The sequence below is a fragment of the Oncorhynchus tshawytscha genome, linkage group LG04 (assembly GCF_018296145.1).
Source record: "Oncorhynchus tshawytscha isolate Ot180627B linkage group LG04, Otsh_v2.0, whole genome shotgun sequence".
Classification (NCBI taxonomy): Eukaryota; Metazoa; Chordata; class Actinopteri; order Salmoniformes; family Salmonidae; genus Oncorhynchus; species Oncorhynchus tshawytscha.
The window spans coordinates 17,603,685-17,618,090 of NC_056432.1; the positions used below are offsets into that span (position 1 = coordinate 17,603,685).

General features: G+C 41.6%; 1 protein-coding gene across 2 annotated transcripts; it reads right to left on the reverse strand.

The window, feature by feature from the left end:
- Positions 1-3,486: 3,486 nt before the first annotated feature.
- On the reverse strand, positions 3,487-14,004 carry LOC112248234 (galactosylceramide sulfotransferase-like). Of its 2 annotated transcripts, none has more exons than XM_024417092.2 (3): positions 13,582-14,004; positions 6,127-6,273; positions 3,487-5,845 (listed from the first exon to the last, which is right to left on the reverse strand). In XM_024417092.2, the coding sequence occupies exons 2-3, from the start codon at positions 6,252-6,254 to the stop codon at positions 4,690-4,692; spliced, it is 1,284 nt and encodes a 427-aa protein (XP_024272860.1). In that variant the 5' UTR covers positions 6,255-6,273; positions 13,582-14,004; the 3' UTR covers positions 3,487-4,689. The 2 variants fall into 2 exon arrangements, with proteins under 2 accessions (XP_024272860.1, XP_024272859.1); XM_024417091.2 differs by lacking the exon at positions 13,582-14,004 and adding an exon at positions 11,703-13,076 and having other exon boundaries at positions 3,493-5,845.
- Positions 14,005-14,406: the final 402 nt, after the last annotated feature.

Genomic DNA, 14,406 nt, shown 5'->3' on the forward strand with positions numbered 1-14,406 from the left:
ACTAGAATGCCCACCCAAATCACACCCGACCTAACCAAATAGAGAAATAAAAAGGCTCTCTAAGGTCAGGGCGTGACAGTGACAATTGCCTGCTAGGGTACGTTTCCATTTAACTGTCTTCTGTCGATGAAAACAGCTTGAAGTAACGACATCACACCAATATTTATTTATTTTTTCGCAAATTACTAGTGATGAATAAAAATGTTGTGGTTGAAGTGTTTCCATTACCCATTTAGGCAAATTGCGCATTAATAAATTGGCAACAGCCTGTATACCCTCCCACCTATCTGTTTCATGTCTCAGGTAATACCCGAAAGGCAACATGGGTAGAATGCAATAACTGACAAATATTTGCCATATCCTAATAATTCTCATCAGTATTGGGTAAAATCACTGGGGAAGCCAAGCCAGAAAAAAGTCATATTACAAACTACAGTATGTGTTGTGATAATTGTGTTGTTTGCTCTATAACCTGTTAGTTCATATACCTTGCCACCATGATATATAGACAAACTGGTAGAATAAAGCAAACCACACCTTTGTTTCATCACAAAACCGGAGCGCAACCTCTGTCCAGTGAAGTCCACAAAGCATATTGCATGTAGCAAACAGTTACTTGGCCTACAGCATGGTCAAGCAAGTTAATGTTTTGGACATTTTTGGACTACGAAACAACTATTAATTTAGAACCACGGAGAGTTACTGCGAGTCGCAAAGAAAACAGGGTCTGCCTCCATTATTCCAGCACCATTTCAACATCATCAAATCATCTATGCTTAGACTCTGTCATACAGTACATGTGTTTAGTTGTTGTTGTCCTAGGCTACCTGGCTAAAATGCTTGCTCGCTAGCCTAACTTACTTTCATGGGCAACAATGCGCCAGACCAGGTAGTTAACATTAGCCTACTACAGCTAGCTACATATTGAACTTCCATCCTTTTATGGTTGGATCATAATCGTCGTTATAATCATTGGATAGTATGGAGAATTAAGTAAATCGACAAATCCAAATCCCTATCTCCAACAATGGCTAATTTAGGAAAGGGACCATTTTAACTAGCTAGCTAGCCACCAGAGGAAAACAACACAACAAGATGCAACAATTCAATTGGCTGATTTGAAATTAAAATGTGTTATTTGCCAGTACTAGAGAGAAAACAAATTTGTTAGCTAATGTTAGCAACTGTAGCTAGCTAGTTTATAAACAAAGCTAGCTAGCATAGCATTCATACTCTTATGAAAAAAAACCTCTTGTCGGAGCTGATGGAGGAATTTAGTAACGTACTGGAGGATACAAAGACAGACAACACGACTGCCTGGGCCATTTTATGCGACAAATGTAATGGATCGACACGGATTAAAGAGAAGAGGGACCCAAATCAGAGGGGGGCCTCTGTCCAAGGGGATCCTATCACCCAAAAGATATGTGAGATGATTCCCCAATAGTTTGCCCCTCTCCATAACCCCTATGATGACGACAGACAACTTGACCCACAAATATTTAGTTAGCATAAATAACTGGTAAATATCAATGACTATAATGCATGTTAAAACTTACATAACATCATACTTCTACCAAGAATGGGCATATCATAAGCCCCAATTCAATTGTTGTACAAAATGGGCACGTAAATAGCCTACTAATAATAAGTTAATTATCATAAAATTCAACAGGATTCAATTTGTCTCTAATTATTCTCTGAGGATGTCACGGATCCCTCCAGAACTTTCATTATGCATACCTGGCTCCTATTCCCAGTTATTAGTAATTGTATAAGTGGGTCCTTGGTTTACCAGTGTCCGGTCGGTTATTGTTACAATGTCCGTTGGTTTGTGTGAGTACCTGTGCTGTGTGTTTTGGCTTTCGTGCCATTGTGGATTGTGCAGATGATTACGGGTTTCATCCCGTGTGTTAATCATTGTGCGCTTGTGTTATTTATTCGAGGTACTCCTCGCTCTTTTGTTTGGGTTTCTACCCTGTGTTTTGTATAGTGTTTGTTTGGTCTTTGTCCCCTTGCCTTTACACGGCATGCTGTAATTTGGGTATAATAAAAAACCCTATTACGCATTCCTGCGCCTGTCTCCCGACCCTTTCTACCGACGTGACAGAGGAACTCGTTTTGGTCTCTCCACAGTAGATATGCTGCCATTTTAAACCATCTCAAGTGGCAGTTTAGAATTAACCTCCAAGCTTAGTTTACATATATTTTTTAATTCATTGAGCAACAGGCATAAAATTAATCTAAGTTTAAAGTGAAAACTAATCTTCGATTAGAGGAAGGATTTCAAATAACTAGGATTAATTTTAAACTAGGTTTAACATTTGGTGCAACAAGATTAACAGATAAACCTTGATTTAACCCAGTTTAAGAGTTAATCCATGTTGGTGCAATCCACCCTTCGTGTCCATTATCTGCTACCTGGACTATTATATCTGCTACCTGGACTAGGTCTACTATTCGCACAAAAAACTGTCCAACACCTTTTTCTAAATTTTCTAACAGAAATGGGGTGTGATTTTTGGTGGTTCATTGATGTGTCATTCTGGTCATGCACGCCGCAACAAACGTAGCTAGCCACTTGTTAGTTTACCCAGTAACTCCTCCAGTATGTGTTGAAGTAATTTCTCAAAATTTGTTTTTGGACCAAAGCAGTAGATATCTGTAAGAAATGGCACGTCTGTAGCCAAATATCTTATTCATCCTTTTTTTGTTTTTAAGCATTAAATTACCTGGTATGATGGTGTATTGATCCATTATACTGTTTAAACACCTTTAAAGACAAAACCTAAAGACAGAAAAAAATGCTAAGTTCCTGGGGGTGACATTCCAGCAAGATATGAAATGGATAATACACATTCAAAACCTCGAAACAGAAAGAAAATTAAGAATAAAACATCTAAAAGCCCTGTGTGGGAGGAGTACCGGAGCAGTTCCAACTACATTACTGAAAGTGTACCGGAGCTACATCAGGCCTGTTTTCGAGTACTCCTCCCCAGCCTGGATAATGTCATCAGCCAAACTTAAAAACAAACAAACTACAAGTCATGCAGAACACCGCAATAAGAGCAGTCTACCACCTCCAAAGCAACTTAACTGTTACCTACCTCCATGATATCTCTGGCATGAAAACCATCACTGAATGCCTGGACCTGTTAGGAAAACAATACATTTCCAAAGCAAAATATAACCTATCACTAAAGAAAACAATTGAAGAAGCATTCATTACAAGGACACTCCTCTCTCCACCCTACTGGACACCTGTCCTAAAAGAAAACTACGCAACTATACCCCTTAGTTACCCTAAATCGAGTCCGTACCCAACCCCCCCGTACCCCTTACCCAAAACAAGGTTCCTATCCAAGCCCCCACCTGACCCCTTCCCGGACCCAGGCTCAGATCTAAACACTCAGCCTTAAACTCAACACATGGAAAGCCAGATGATACCCATCAAGAAGAAAAGAGGTAAAACAATTCACAAAACAAGAAGCAAGACAAATCACACCCAATGGGATAGTAGCCCAAAACCTTTAAATAAATGAAGAAAATAAAGAACAAGGAAAAAACATCCTATATTTCTACTTTTCATCTTATTCTATCTGCATGACTTGTAGTTTATTACCCACACCTACTTCCCTTGCCAACCACACTCCTCCTCCTCCCGGAAGCTGACCAATCAAAGACAGAAGCAATGTATAGAAAAGAGCCTATGCGCTGAGATATCCCATCAAGCTACATACTCCTGTTTGGGAGACAGAGACAGGGTAAGGTCGGCATGCTGCCGGTTCAACTGAATCACATGGGCTGCGTTAACACAGGCAGCCTATTTCGGATCTTTTTTCTACAGATGTTCTACTAATTGGTCTACTACTTTTTTATTCACAGAATAATCACAGAAAAATGTAATATTATTACGTTATCAAGAAAAGGGTATTATGTTATCTGTTAAACAATTACGTTATCTGGCGATTTATAACATAATCCAGAAAGAGTAGTACATTATTAAAAGTTATTACATGACATGGTGTTATTACAATTATCTGTTGTTACAAGCATGACTTCTAAAGTGGGAGTAAAGTAGTACAATATTATAAGTTATTACATGACCTGGTGTTATTACAATTATGTTGTTACAAACATGACGTCTAAAGTGGGTGTAAAATTGAGATGATGTGATTTCTAGATATACGTCTTGAAAAGTAAAGCAAAATGCACATCAAGACATCATTTTTTAACAATTAACTTTGCGAACAACCTTGATAAGTCAAATCAACAGACATCTTTTTAATTTAGTCTTTATTTAAAAAATACTCTAAGATTGGCAGGGCTGAGGGTATAAAGGGTATTCAGTATACTATACCTATAAACACGTACATTTTAAAGAGGGATGCTTATGCTTATCTTCAGATTCTAACGCAAACGTTGCGGTTCTCAAGCACCTATCAGGTACATTACATACTGCAAACATGTACTGTATTTAAGGCAAACAAGTCAATACTGCTGACACAGAGGAAGAGTCCATCATACCATGATTGAGAAGGCTATGCAAAACCAAACCCCTTATGATCTTCTGCAGTCATTCAGGCCTTGGAGGCTATGCAATCCAATAGGGGCTCTCACACAAGCAGGCACACACCCACAGCCGCACTCTCTTGGCCCATGGCTCGTGTCTCTCTAATCACCCTCTAGTCACCAGTTGATCACGTCTCTCACATGACCCCACAGTTTAGTGATCCAAAGGTTGACCCCCAGCTCCGTCAGGTACTGCAGCTCTGGGGTGAGCATCTTAAGGCACAGCTTGCGGTGGGCCTTGTCCACATTATTTTTCAGGTTGTAGCCCATGATTGACTTCTCCCCGATGGGCTGCCAGGGCTGCATGGCTGTCTCCTGGATGCTCCCTGCGTCCACAGCATGGCCTCCCTCGATACAGACTGCCGCCATCACTGCGTTCCTCCTCTGGAGCTCCGCCACATCGTCGGCCATTCGCTGGCGTCCGTATGCATCCACCTTCCTCCAGAAGGTGACGTTAAAGTGTTGGTAAAGCCTCCAGTCCACGGCATTCCACTGCAGGGCCTTGACCCTCAGCTCCGGGGTCAGTTTAGACACGGTGGAGTCCTTCCGGGCATTGAGCTTGAAGAAGAGCAGGTCGTCCATCTCCCAGCAGAGGGCGTCCTTGAGCAGCATGAGGGACTCATCAAAGTGCTCCACCAGCATGACCAGCTGGAAGCGGCCTGCGATGGTCCGGATGCCCTCCTCTACCCGCGGGTCGCCCAGCTCCAGAGTGTTTTCCTGCCCAAAGTCGAAGAACAGCAGATTCTTGAGGTAGAAGGAGTTGAAGCCATTGGGGTCAAAGTAGTGGCGGGGGTCGCGCAGGAACTCCCCCAACTTGTCCTCGCCTGGTATTTTCCAGGTCATGGGCACCAGGCGGCCAAAGTAGTGGAAGGAGGATTCAAAGAGCTCAGCCGGGTCTCTGAGGATGGTGATATAGGAGGTGTCTGTAGGAAGCACCTTGGCCACCTCAGGTGCGTTGAAGCGCATGTGGTTGCAGATGATATTGAAGCACATGCCAGGCCTGTAGTCCTTGACCTGGGAGCGCTGGAATGGGTAGGGGTAGAAGAAGTCATTACGGCTGTTTGGGAAGGCAAACTTGAGCCGGTGCTTCTCTCCGAATCGGAAGAGGATGTTGAGGAGTGTGCTGCTAGCTGTCTTGTGGGTTTTCATGAACATGATGTCCACTTTGGGAGTGCAGATGCCTGTCTGCCCAGGTGAATGGTGTGAGCTGTTTTTGAAAAGTCTGGTGTGGGCTTGAGCAGGTCGATGGGAACAGGAGTAAGGCACTGGACCCCTATGGAGAGCACGCGTACAAATACAACACATGATCAAATTACCAATGTTATAGACTGATTTACCATCATGCAATGTTATAGAAAACTCATTTTGCCTCCCATAGTACAGTAGCGTACTACCATCATTCATATGGCAAATAAAAGTATCTGTATCATCTGTGGGCTATATCATATACATGTATATTGCTACTGAATGTTGTTGATGCAATATATACTTCAAAGGATGCCCAACCATTGCACCAACATCCCCCCCAGTAAGAAGAGTATGGATGAGGCTTACTCAGGCAGGTTGAAGTGGGCCTGTGGAGCAGAAAGGCAGTAGAGCAGGATCATACAGCTAGTGAGTAGGGTACCCAGGACAAGGCCTTTGCACATCGACCTCCATTGCCTCCCCTGCTTGCCAACCATGGTCCCAAATAGAAGTTATCTGAAGCAAAAATTTAAGTTAAGTTGAAGTTATCCAGTGTACCAAAACAATGGACTGGCAGTCCTGAAATCTTCTATGGTTATGGTTCATCGATGACCTCAACTTTTTCATTGACATGGATTCTGCAAATCCCTTGGATCCACTGTCTCCTGTGGCCAATTATTTGGGAACACACACAGCAGCTCACTCAGATGGCTGTTTCCAATTAGGACATTGTGTGCCTCTGGTAATGGAACAACTCTTAGAAATCCACTCTGTTCAATCTGTTGAGGTTATCTCTAGGCATAATTGAAATTTCGGTAACACTTTACTTGACACCCAGCGTCCTAACACATTATGACACGGTCATAACCATGTCACAACAGTTGACATAACTTGCCACAATCTGTCATAATATGGTCATAACACTGTCAAGACCCATATATTTACACCTGTTGTGATAAATATTGTGCTTTTTTATGGTTGGTTATGACACCTACATAAGAGTGTCAAACCCACATTTATTCAAATGTGTTTTTCCCCTGCAAATAAGTTTCCTTTTGTTTGAAAGTTTGTTTCTTAATTCCTTTGTTGTTGTAATGAATTCTTCACAGTCATGTTTTTTTTTTTTTTTTTTTAAACACGTAGAAAATATACTTTATGACTCTGTCAAGAAGCATTAGGACCATCCTGTGTCACTTTACTTGGACTAAGAAAATACACTTTATGACTCTGTCAAGAAGCATTAGGACCATCCTGTGTCACTTTACTTGGACTAAGAAAATACACTTTATGACTCTGTCAAGAAGCATTATGACCATCATAATCATATAAGCCAGATAGGCCTGTCACGTACATGCCCTTATGTCAGTCATCAATCAAAAATAGGGTGTCTAGTCCTGCTCCTGTGTTCATCCCAGTCATCAGCAACAGAGCACTGGGGTAGGTGCATGTATGACATCAATGTGCGCGTAATTACAATGATAATTTAATATCGTCAATTATGGAAAATGTTGTATAACAAACATACTGTTGACAAGAAGGTTATGGTGTAATGGAATGTTTTGCCTTGTGTGGTAGGTTTTGTGGGTTTGGACACTCTTATGTAGGGGTCATTACCGGCCATAAAATAATGCTACATATGTCACAACAGGTCTAAATATATGTGTAATGACAGTGTTATGACCATATTATGGCAGGTTATGACAAATGTTACAGAAATGTCTCATGTTATGTGCTATTATTAGATCACTATCTTTCAATGACGTATACATTTTTGACGCAATATTGTTGTTTTTCCAAAGCATTCACTTAAAGCATACAGTGGGGAGAACAAGTATTTGATAACCTGCAAAATCGGCAGTGTTTCCTACTTACAAAGTCTAATTTTTTATCATAGGTACACTTCAACTGTGAGAGACGGAATCTAAAACAAAAATCCAGAAAATCACATTGTATGATTTTTAAGTAATTAATTTGCATTTTATTGCATGACATAAGTATTTGATCACCTACCAACCAGTAAGAATTCCGGCTCTCCCATACCTGTTAGTTTTTCTTTAAGAATCCCGCCTGTTCTCCACTCATTACCTGTATTAACTGCACCTGTTTGAACTCGTTACCTGTATAAAAGACACCTGTCCACACACTCAATCAAACAGACTCCAACCTCTCCACAATGGCCAAGACCAGAGAGGGTGTAAGGACATCAGGGATAAAATTGTAGACCTGCACAAGGCTGGGATGGGCTACAGGACAATAGGCAAGCAGCTTGGTGAGAAGGCAACAACTGTTGGCGCAATTATTAGAAAATGGAAGAAATTCAAGATGACGGTCAATCACCCTCAGTCTGGGGCTCCATGCAAGATCTCACCTCGTGCGGCATCAATGATCATGAGGAAGGTGAGGGATCAGCCCAGAACTACACGGCAGGACCTGGTCAATGACCTGAAGAGAGCTGGGACCACAGTCTCAAAGAAAACCATTAGTAACACACTACGCCGTCATGGATTAAAATCCTGCAGCGCATGCAAGGTCCCCCCGTATTGAGGGGAGGATGGATGGGGCCATGTATCGCGAGATCTTGGCCAACAACCTCCTTCCCTCAGTAAGAGCATTGAAGATGGGTCATGGCTGGGTCTTCCAGCATGACAACGACCCGAACACACAGCCAGGGCAACTAAGGAGTGGCTCCATAAGAAGCATCTCAAGGTCCTGGAGTGGCCTAGCCAGTCTCCAGACCTGAACCCAATAGAAAATCTTTGGAGAGAGCTGAAAGTCCATATTGCCCAGCGACTGCCCCGAAACCTGAAGGATCTGGAGAAGGTCTGTATAGAGGAGTGGGCCAAAATCCCTGCTGCAGTGTGTGCAAACCTGGTCAAGAACTACAGGAAACGTATGATCTCTGTAATTGCAAACAAAGGTTTCTGTACCAAATATTGTTCTGCTTTTGTGATGTATCAAATACTTATGTCATGCAATAAAATGCAAATGAATTACTTAAAAATCATACAATGTGATTTTCTGGATTTTTGTTTTAGATTCCATCTCTCACAGTTGAAGTGTACCTACAATAACAATTACAGACCTCTACATGCTTTGTAAGTAGGAAAACCTGGAAAATCAGCAGTGTATCAAGTACTTATTCTCCCCACTGTAACTTCACATCAACTACTAGGTTAATGTTGAGCAAATGTAAAAAAGAAAAAGTGCATTCCTTGATCGTTTCAACCCACATACTGTTCACTGGACGTGCTACCTTGTCCCGGACCTGCTGTTTTGTACTCTCTCTTTACCGCACCTGCTGTCTCTAACTCTGAATGATCGGCTATGAAAAGCCAACTGACATTTACTCCTGAGGTGCTGTTGCACCCTCTACAACCACTGTGATTATTATCTGACCCTGCTGGTCATCTATTAACGTTTGAAAATATTGGCAATGTTCTGTTATAATCTCCACTCGGCACAGCCAGAAGAGGACTGGCCACCCCTCAGAGCCTGGTTCCTCTCTAGGTTCTGGGCTTTCTGGGGAGTTGTTCCTAGCCACCGTGCTTCTACATCTGCATTGCTTGCTGTTTGGGGTTTTAGGCTGGGTTTCTATACAGCACTTTGTCACATCGGCTGATGTAAGAAGGGCTTTATAAATATATTTGATTGATTGATACTGCATCCTTTATACAATTCCTAGAAAACTGCCCAATGGCATATTGTCCAAAGAAGGTATATATCCCAGCAGCTAATCATGAAAGTTATATACTCAAGAGTTTATGATCATTTAAGTCTGTTGTACATAGACTTAAAATTGTAAGACAATATGAAGGCTTAAACATTCTTATAACAAGTTATAAGCATTACACCTGCATGCTTTAAGCAAAGTGTTACCACTGTGCCTTTAATCGGAACAGTGCACAGTGAAGCTACACTACAGCAAGGCCGGATATACCCTGTGTTTCTGTGTCATCTATCCTTTAGATTAATAATGCATTGGGCTGGAAAGTGATCCAGTCTGAGTCTGCAGCTATTCACCCTGTAGCCTGGAATCCGATCGGACTGCACACAGGCTGCATTTACACAGGCAGCCCAATTCTGATATTTTTCCCCCCTACTAATTGGTCTTTTGACCAATCACAACAGATCTTTTCACATCAGATCTTTTTGGTCAAAAGACGAATTAGTGAACAAAAATATACAACTTGGGCTAACTGTGTAAACGCAAACACAGTGACCCAGAGGCTAAGTCAGCATTCAGTAGGTAACATGGGTCACCCGGTTTCCACCTGTAGCAGTGTGGAGAAACTATACTAAAGACAAACCAAATCAAGAAACCTCTATCAAAATACTCTTGACTTCACAGAAAGCTTCCAAATCTTTGTTTATGTTTGAGGTTTCTCCTCAAAACAGCTCCTTGAAAAGATCAAAAACTAGTTTCCATAATTTTGAAATCTCTTGGAAACATTTGGGTCTAACATCAGCTAGAATCACTGTTCCAATTTTGCAGACATTTGTGTGATACATTTTTTGTCTGATGGAGAAAAAAAAAGGTTTGTTACTGATAATTGCTGTGATGAAGTAGATAAAGTAGATAGTGTATTTTGCTCCTTTGTCAGGGAGCTTCATGAAGGTGACATTATGGAGGCACATGAGGGGCCATTCTCCCTGCCCTCAAACCAGCCCAGGGATTGGGATATATGGGAGACATTTGAGCACTAGTCCTCCTGAACAGTGGACTTTGCATGGAGCTGTTTAACCTGAAAATGGACCTTGGTATAGATAGATGTGTGCTTCGTTAGGCTGAGTGCTTCCTCTGCCTCTGGGAGGGATGCACCTGGAATTAATCCTGAGGGGCCACCAGGGGCGTGCATTTAACACCTGATGGAAATTTCTGAACCCGAAGGGAGTCATCATTTCAGATAAGGATGGCCGTGATATAGAAATATAGAGTGGGGTCTGAAGATATTGACAACCTTGATAAAGATGAGCAAAAATTACTGTGTAAAATAAATAATTCAAATACTGAGCTATTTTGTATGCTCAAAATTGTTTTGAAATTATATTATTTTATACTATACTGAACACAAATATAAACGCATCATGTAGTGTTGGTTCCATGTTTCATGAGCTGAAATAAAAGATCCCAGGAATTTACCAAATGCACAAAAATGTTTTATTTCAAATGTTGTGCACAAATTTGTTTACTTCCCTTTCAGCTAGCATTTCTCCATTACCAAGAATCCACCCACCTGACAGGTGTATCCCTCGTTTACTCAAGCGTTTCCATTATTTTGGAAGTTACCTGTAGCCCAGTATTTGAATAGTTTATTTTATAGTGTAATTTTTGCTCTTTATCAAGGCTCGCAATAATTTCGGACCCCACTTTATACTGTAATGGCATTGTATTGTTTGTTGGGCAGGTGTCTGTTAATGTGTACCGTTTTATTGCATCTACTGTCTGAGTATGGTCTGATATAAGTAGGTGCTAAGACGTTATGCATACAATACCATTCAAATCGAATCGTAAGGTGAAGGTCAAAGACAAAAGTCACGCTCTCCACAAATTGCATAAGCAGCAATGTATCCATTATCTAATGATGTCATAACCTTCAGACGCACACAATGACATACGATGCATGACGGCATACGGGACAATGAACCCCAAAAAGAGACATTCAGGAAAGCATTCAATATGAGGGCAAAGTTACTATGCACTCCATCTCATTGGCAATGCCCAAAGAACTCGTCTGAATGAAACTAAATGGGCTGCTCTATCGCATGGCAGAAACCATTTTCTTCAGCTCACATTTCAGAGCTCATAAACTTGAGATAAACATATATTATAGTTGCAGTCTGATCATTCTATTAGACCGTTTGTCAAAGAATACGACCAAAAAACAATATACATTTAATTTTCAAATGATCCTCATATCATTCTCTTCGTAAAACATAACACTTACCCTGTTGTGCATAAATCCCGCAACTGCAGTTAGATGAAAAATGCAACTGAAGTTAAAACCTAAGACTGTTGTTTCTCCTTAGAGTGCATAGCAGTGCGTCTCAGAGGAGCTGTCCGGTCCACTGGTTGCTTGTGTCTGCTCGTCGGGTCACACACGGTGTCACAACCCCACCACATGGTAAAATGATTTCCTTTTCATTACATGTTATGCCCAACGCTCCATAGCCAATTCATATGGCAGGTGCGCTCTCTCTCTCTCTGTATATTACGCACACCTGATTCTCCTGCTCCACTTTCGACTCTGAACGAGATTCAGCTGAATACAGCCAACTGTGACATCAGGCTCCTTGTCAGGACTTGCACTTGTTTGTGTTAAAAAGAGAACGAGAGGGGAGGGAGAGACACAAAGGGAAAAAGAAAGAGGGAACGAGAGATGGAGAGGAGGTGGAGAAAGAGATAAAGAGAAAGAGAGGGGGCCAGGGCATGGGCTCTATTCTCTGGCTGCATACAGAAGGCTATTGAGAGCAGACACTAGTCTGAGCTGAAAGCTGATAGGAGGGGTAGCAAATAGTATAAAAAGAACAATTGCAGAGAGCCAAGGCACAAAGAGCTCGATTGTGCCATCTTCTCCAAGCTTGCTGTCTCACTACAGTATTGCTCAAAAGTTGTTTTAGCAAGCTTTGCATATACTGTAGATACTTTTTACAAAAATTGGATGAATAGAATATACAAATATTAAGTTAAGGCATGCGAACACATGGATTATTGTAAATAACACACAACCAAGGGCTGTTATTAGGAATGACAGACAATAGATTATTGTCCAAATAAACTGAAAATAAATGGGCATTGTATTTCATGTAGTCTTTGTTTTGTGGTGAACCCAGTTACAGTACAGAATACATTCTAGAAACAATCCTAAATTAAATTCACTCGGAGGGATGGGCTGGAGAACTGTTACTGTTCTCAAATTAAAGGACCAACAGCCTATTTATATTTTGAAGCTATAGATTGATTATGCTTCTAAAAGCTTTTTTAATTCATTCTGCATTTTGTTTCAAATTGAGGCCCGATTACATGACTCAGACTCAACCTACTCCTGGACTAAAAAACAATTTCAATGGAAATTTGCCTAGCTAGTCTTTTGTACTCGTGAGAATATGGAACACTGTATTTTGTACCACTACCGGCCATTCAACAGCAGTAAGATGTCAATAGAGAACGACCATACGAGCCAGGGATTGAGGAGTCCATTTGGCTCTGGGAGACGGGATGTGACAATATGTGGTCATACAGCACTGACCATTACAGTAAGGGAGGTGGGTACTGTCCTACCCTTTCTGCACACTGTAGCCCTTCAAACCAGAGGGACCATACCGATAGTCCCCCCCCCAGTCTGAACACTCAACCTTTTGTTGAGCGTGGAGCACCCTGGCGGGCACACGCTCCAAGTGCCAGGCTGAGATTCGGACTGGCATGTGTGGAATGTAGTTGAGGCATGCTGGTGAGTGGGAGGGTCAGTCAGTGAATAAGGAGATTGAGTAGCAGGAGGGACTGGCCCCTAACCCACTGAGATCACAGCATCATCAGAGGGCAGTCCCTCGTCATTACCACCCACAGGTCAGGATAGTGGACCAAACTCAGCCCCCACCACATGCCTGATTTACCCAAAGCAGGCCAAGCCAAATGTACTGTGCTTTTACGTCATGGTTTCAGGACTTTTAAAATTGAACCTTAAGTTAAGTTTTTTTTACAATGATGGCCTTCCACGACCAAACCCAGACGACACTGGGCCAATTGTGCGCCACCCTATGGACAGTGGCCTACAGCAATGAAGGGGATGCATAATCAGGCCAGCTCAGCACTGTGGAAAAGGATACTTTGATAACATGGCATCCTCAGCCTCTGTCCCCGCCACAGTCCTCATGATGTGGCATCAGATTCCACCTCTTTGGTATCAGAGTTGGTCCAACGGTGCCACCACCAGCATATATGGAACCCAGAAGGCTGCCTTCTGTCATGCATAGACCGACACAACCGGCACCAATAAATGATTTGGCTCCCAGTGAGTGGTACAGTGAATAGAAGGAATAGTCAGTAATGCATTACAATAGGACACTGACACAGGTATCTTAATCCAAAGGATCAGCACAACTTAAATCTTCATAATGGAGTCTTGAGAAAAGGTTGTAATGTGACAAAAACAGTGAAAAGACATTAAGTTGACATGGGTACAGTTGAAGTCGGAAGTTTACATACACTTAGGTTGGAGACATTAAAACTAGTTTTTCAACCACTCCACAAAATGTCTTGTTAACAAACTATAGTTTTGGCAAGTCGGTTAGGACATTACTTCGTACATGACAAGTGATTTTTCTAACAATTGTTTATTTCACTTATCATTCACGGTATCACAATTCCAGTGGGTCAGAAGTTTACATGCACTAGTTGACTGTGCCTTTAAACAGCTTGGAAAATTCCAGAAAATGTAATGGCTTTATAAGCTTCTGATAGGCTAATTGACATCATTTGAGTCAATTGGAGGTGTACCTGTGTATGTATTTCAAGGCCTACCTTCAAACTCAGTACATCTTTGCTTGACGTCATGGGAAAATCAAAAGAAATCAGCAAAGACCTCAGAACATTTTTTTGTAGACCTCCACAAGTCTGGTTCATCATTGGGAGCAATTTCACATTCATCTGTA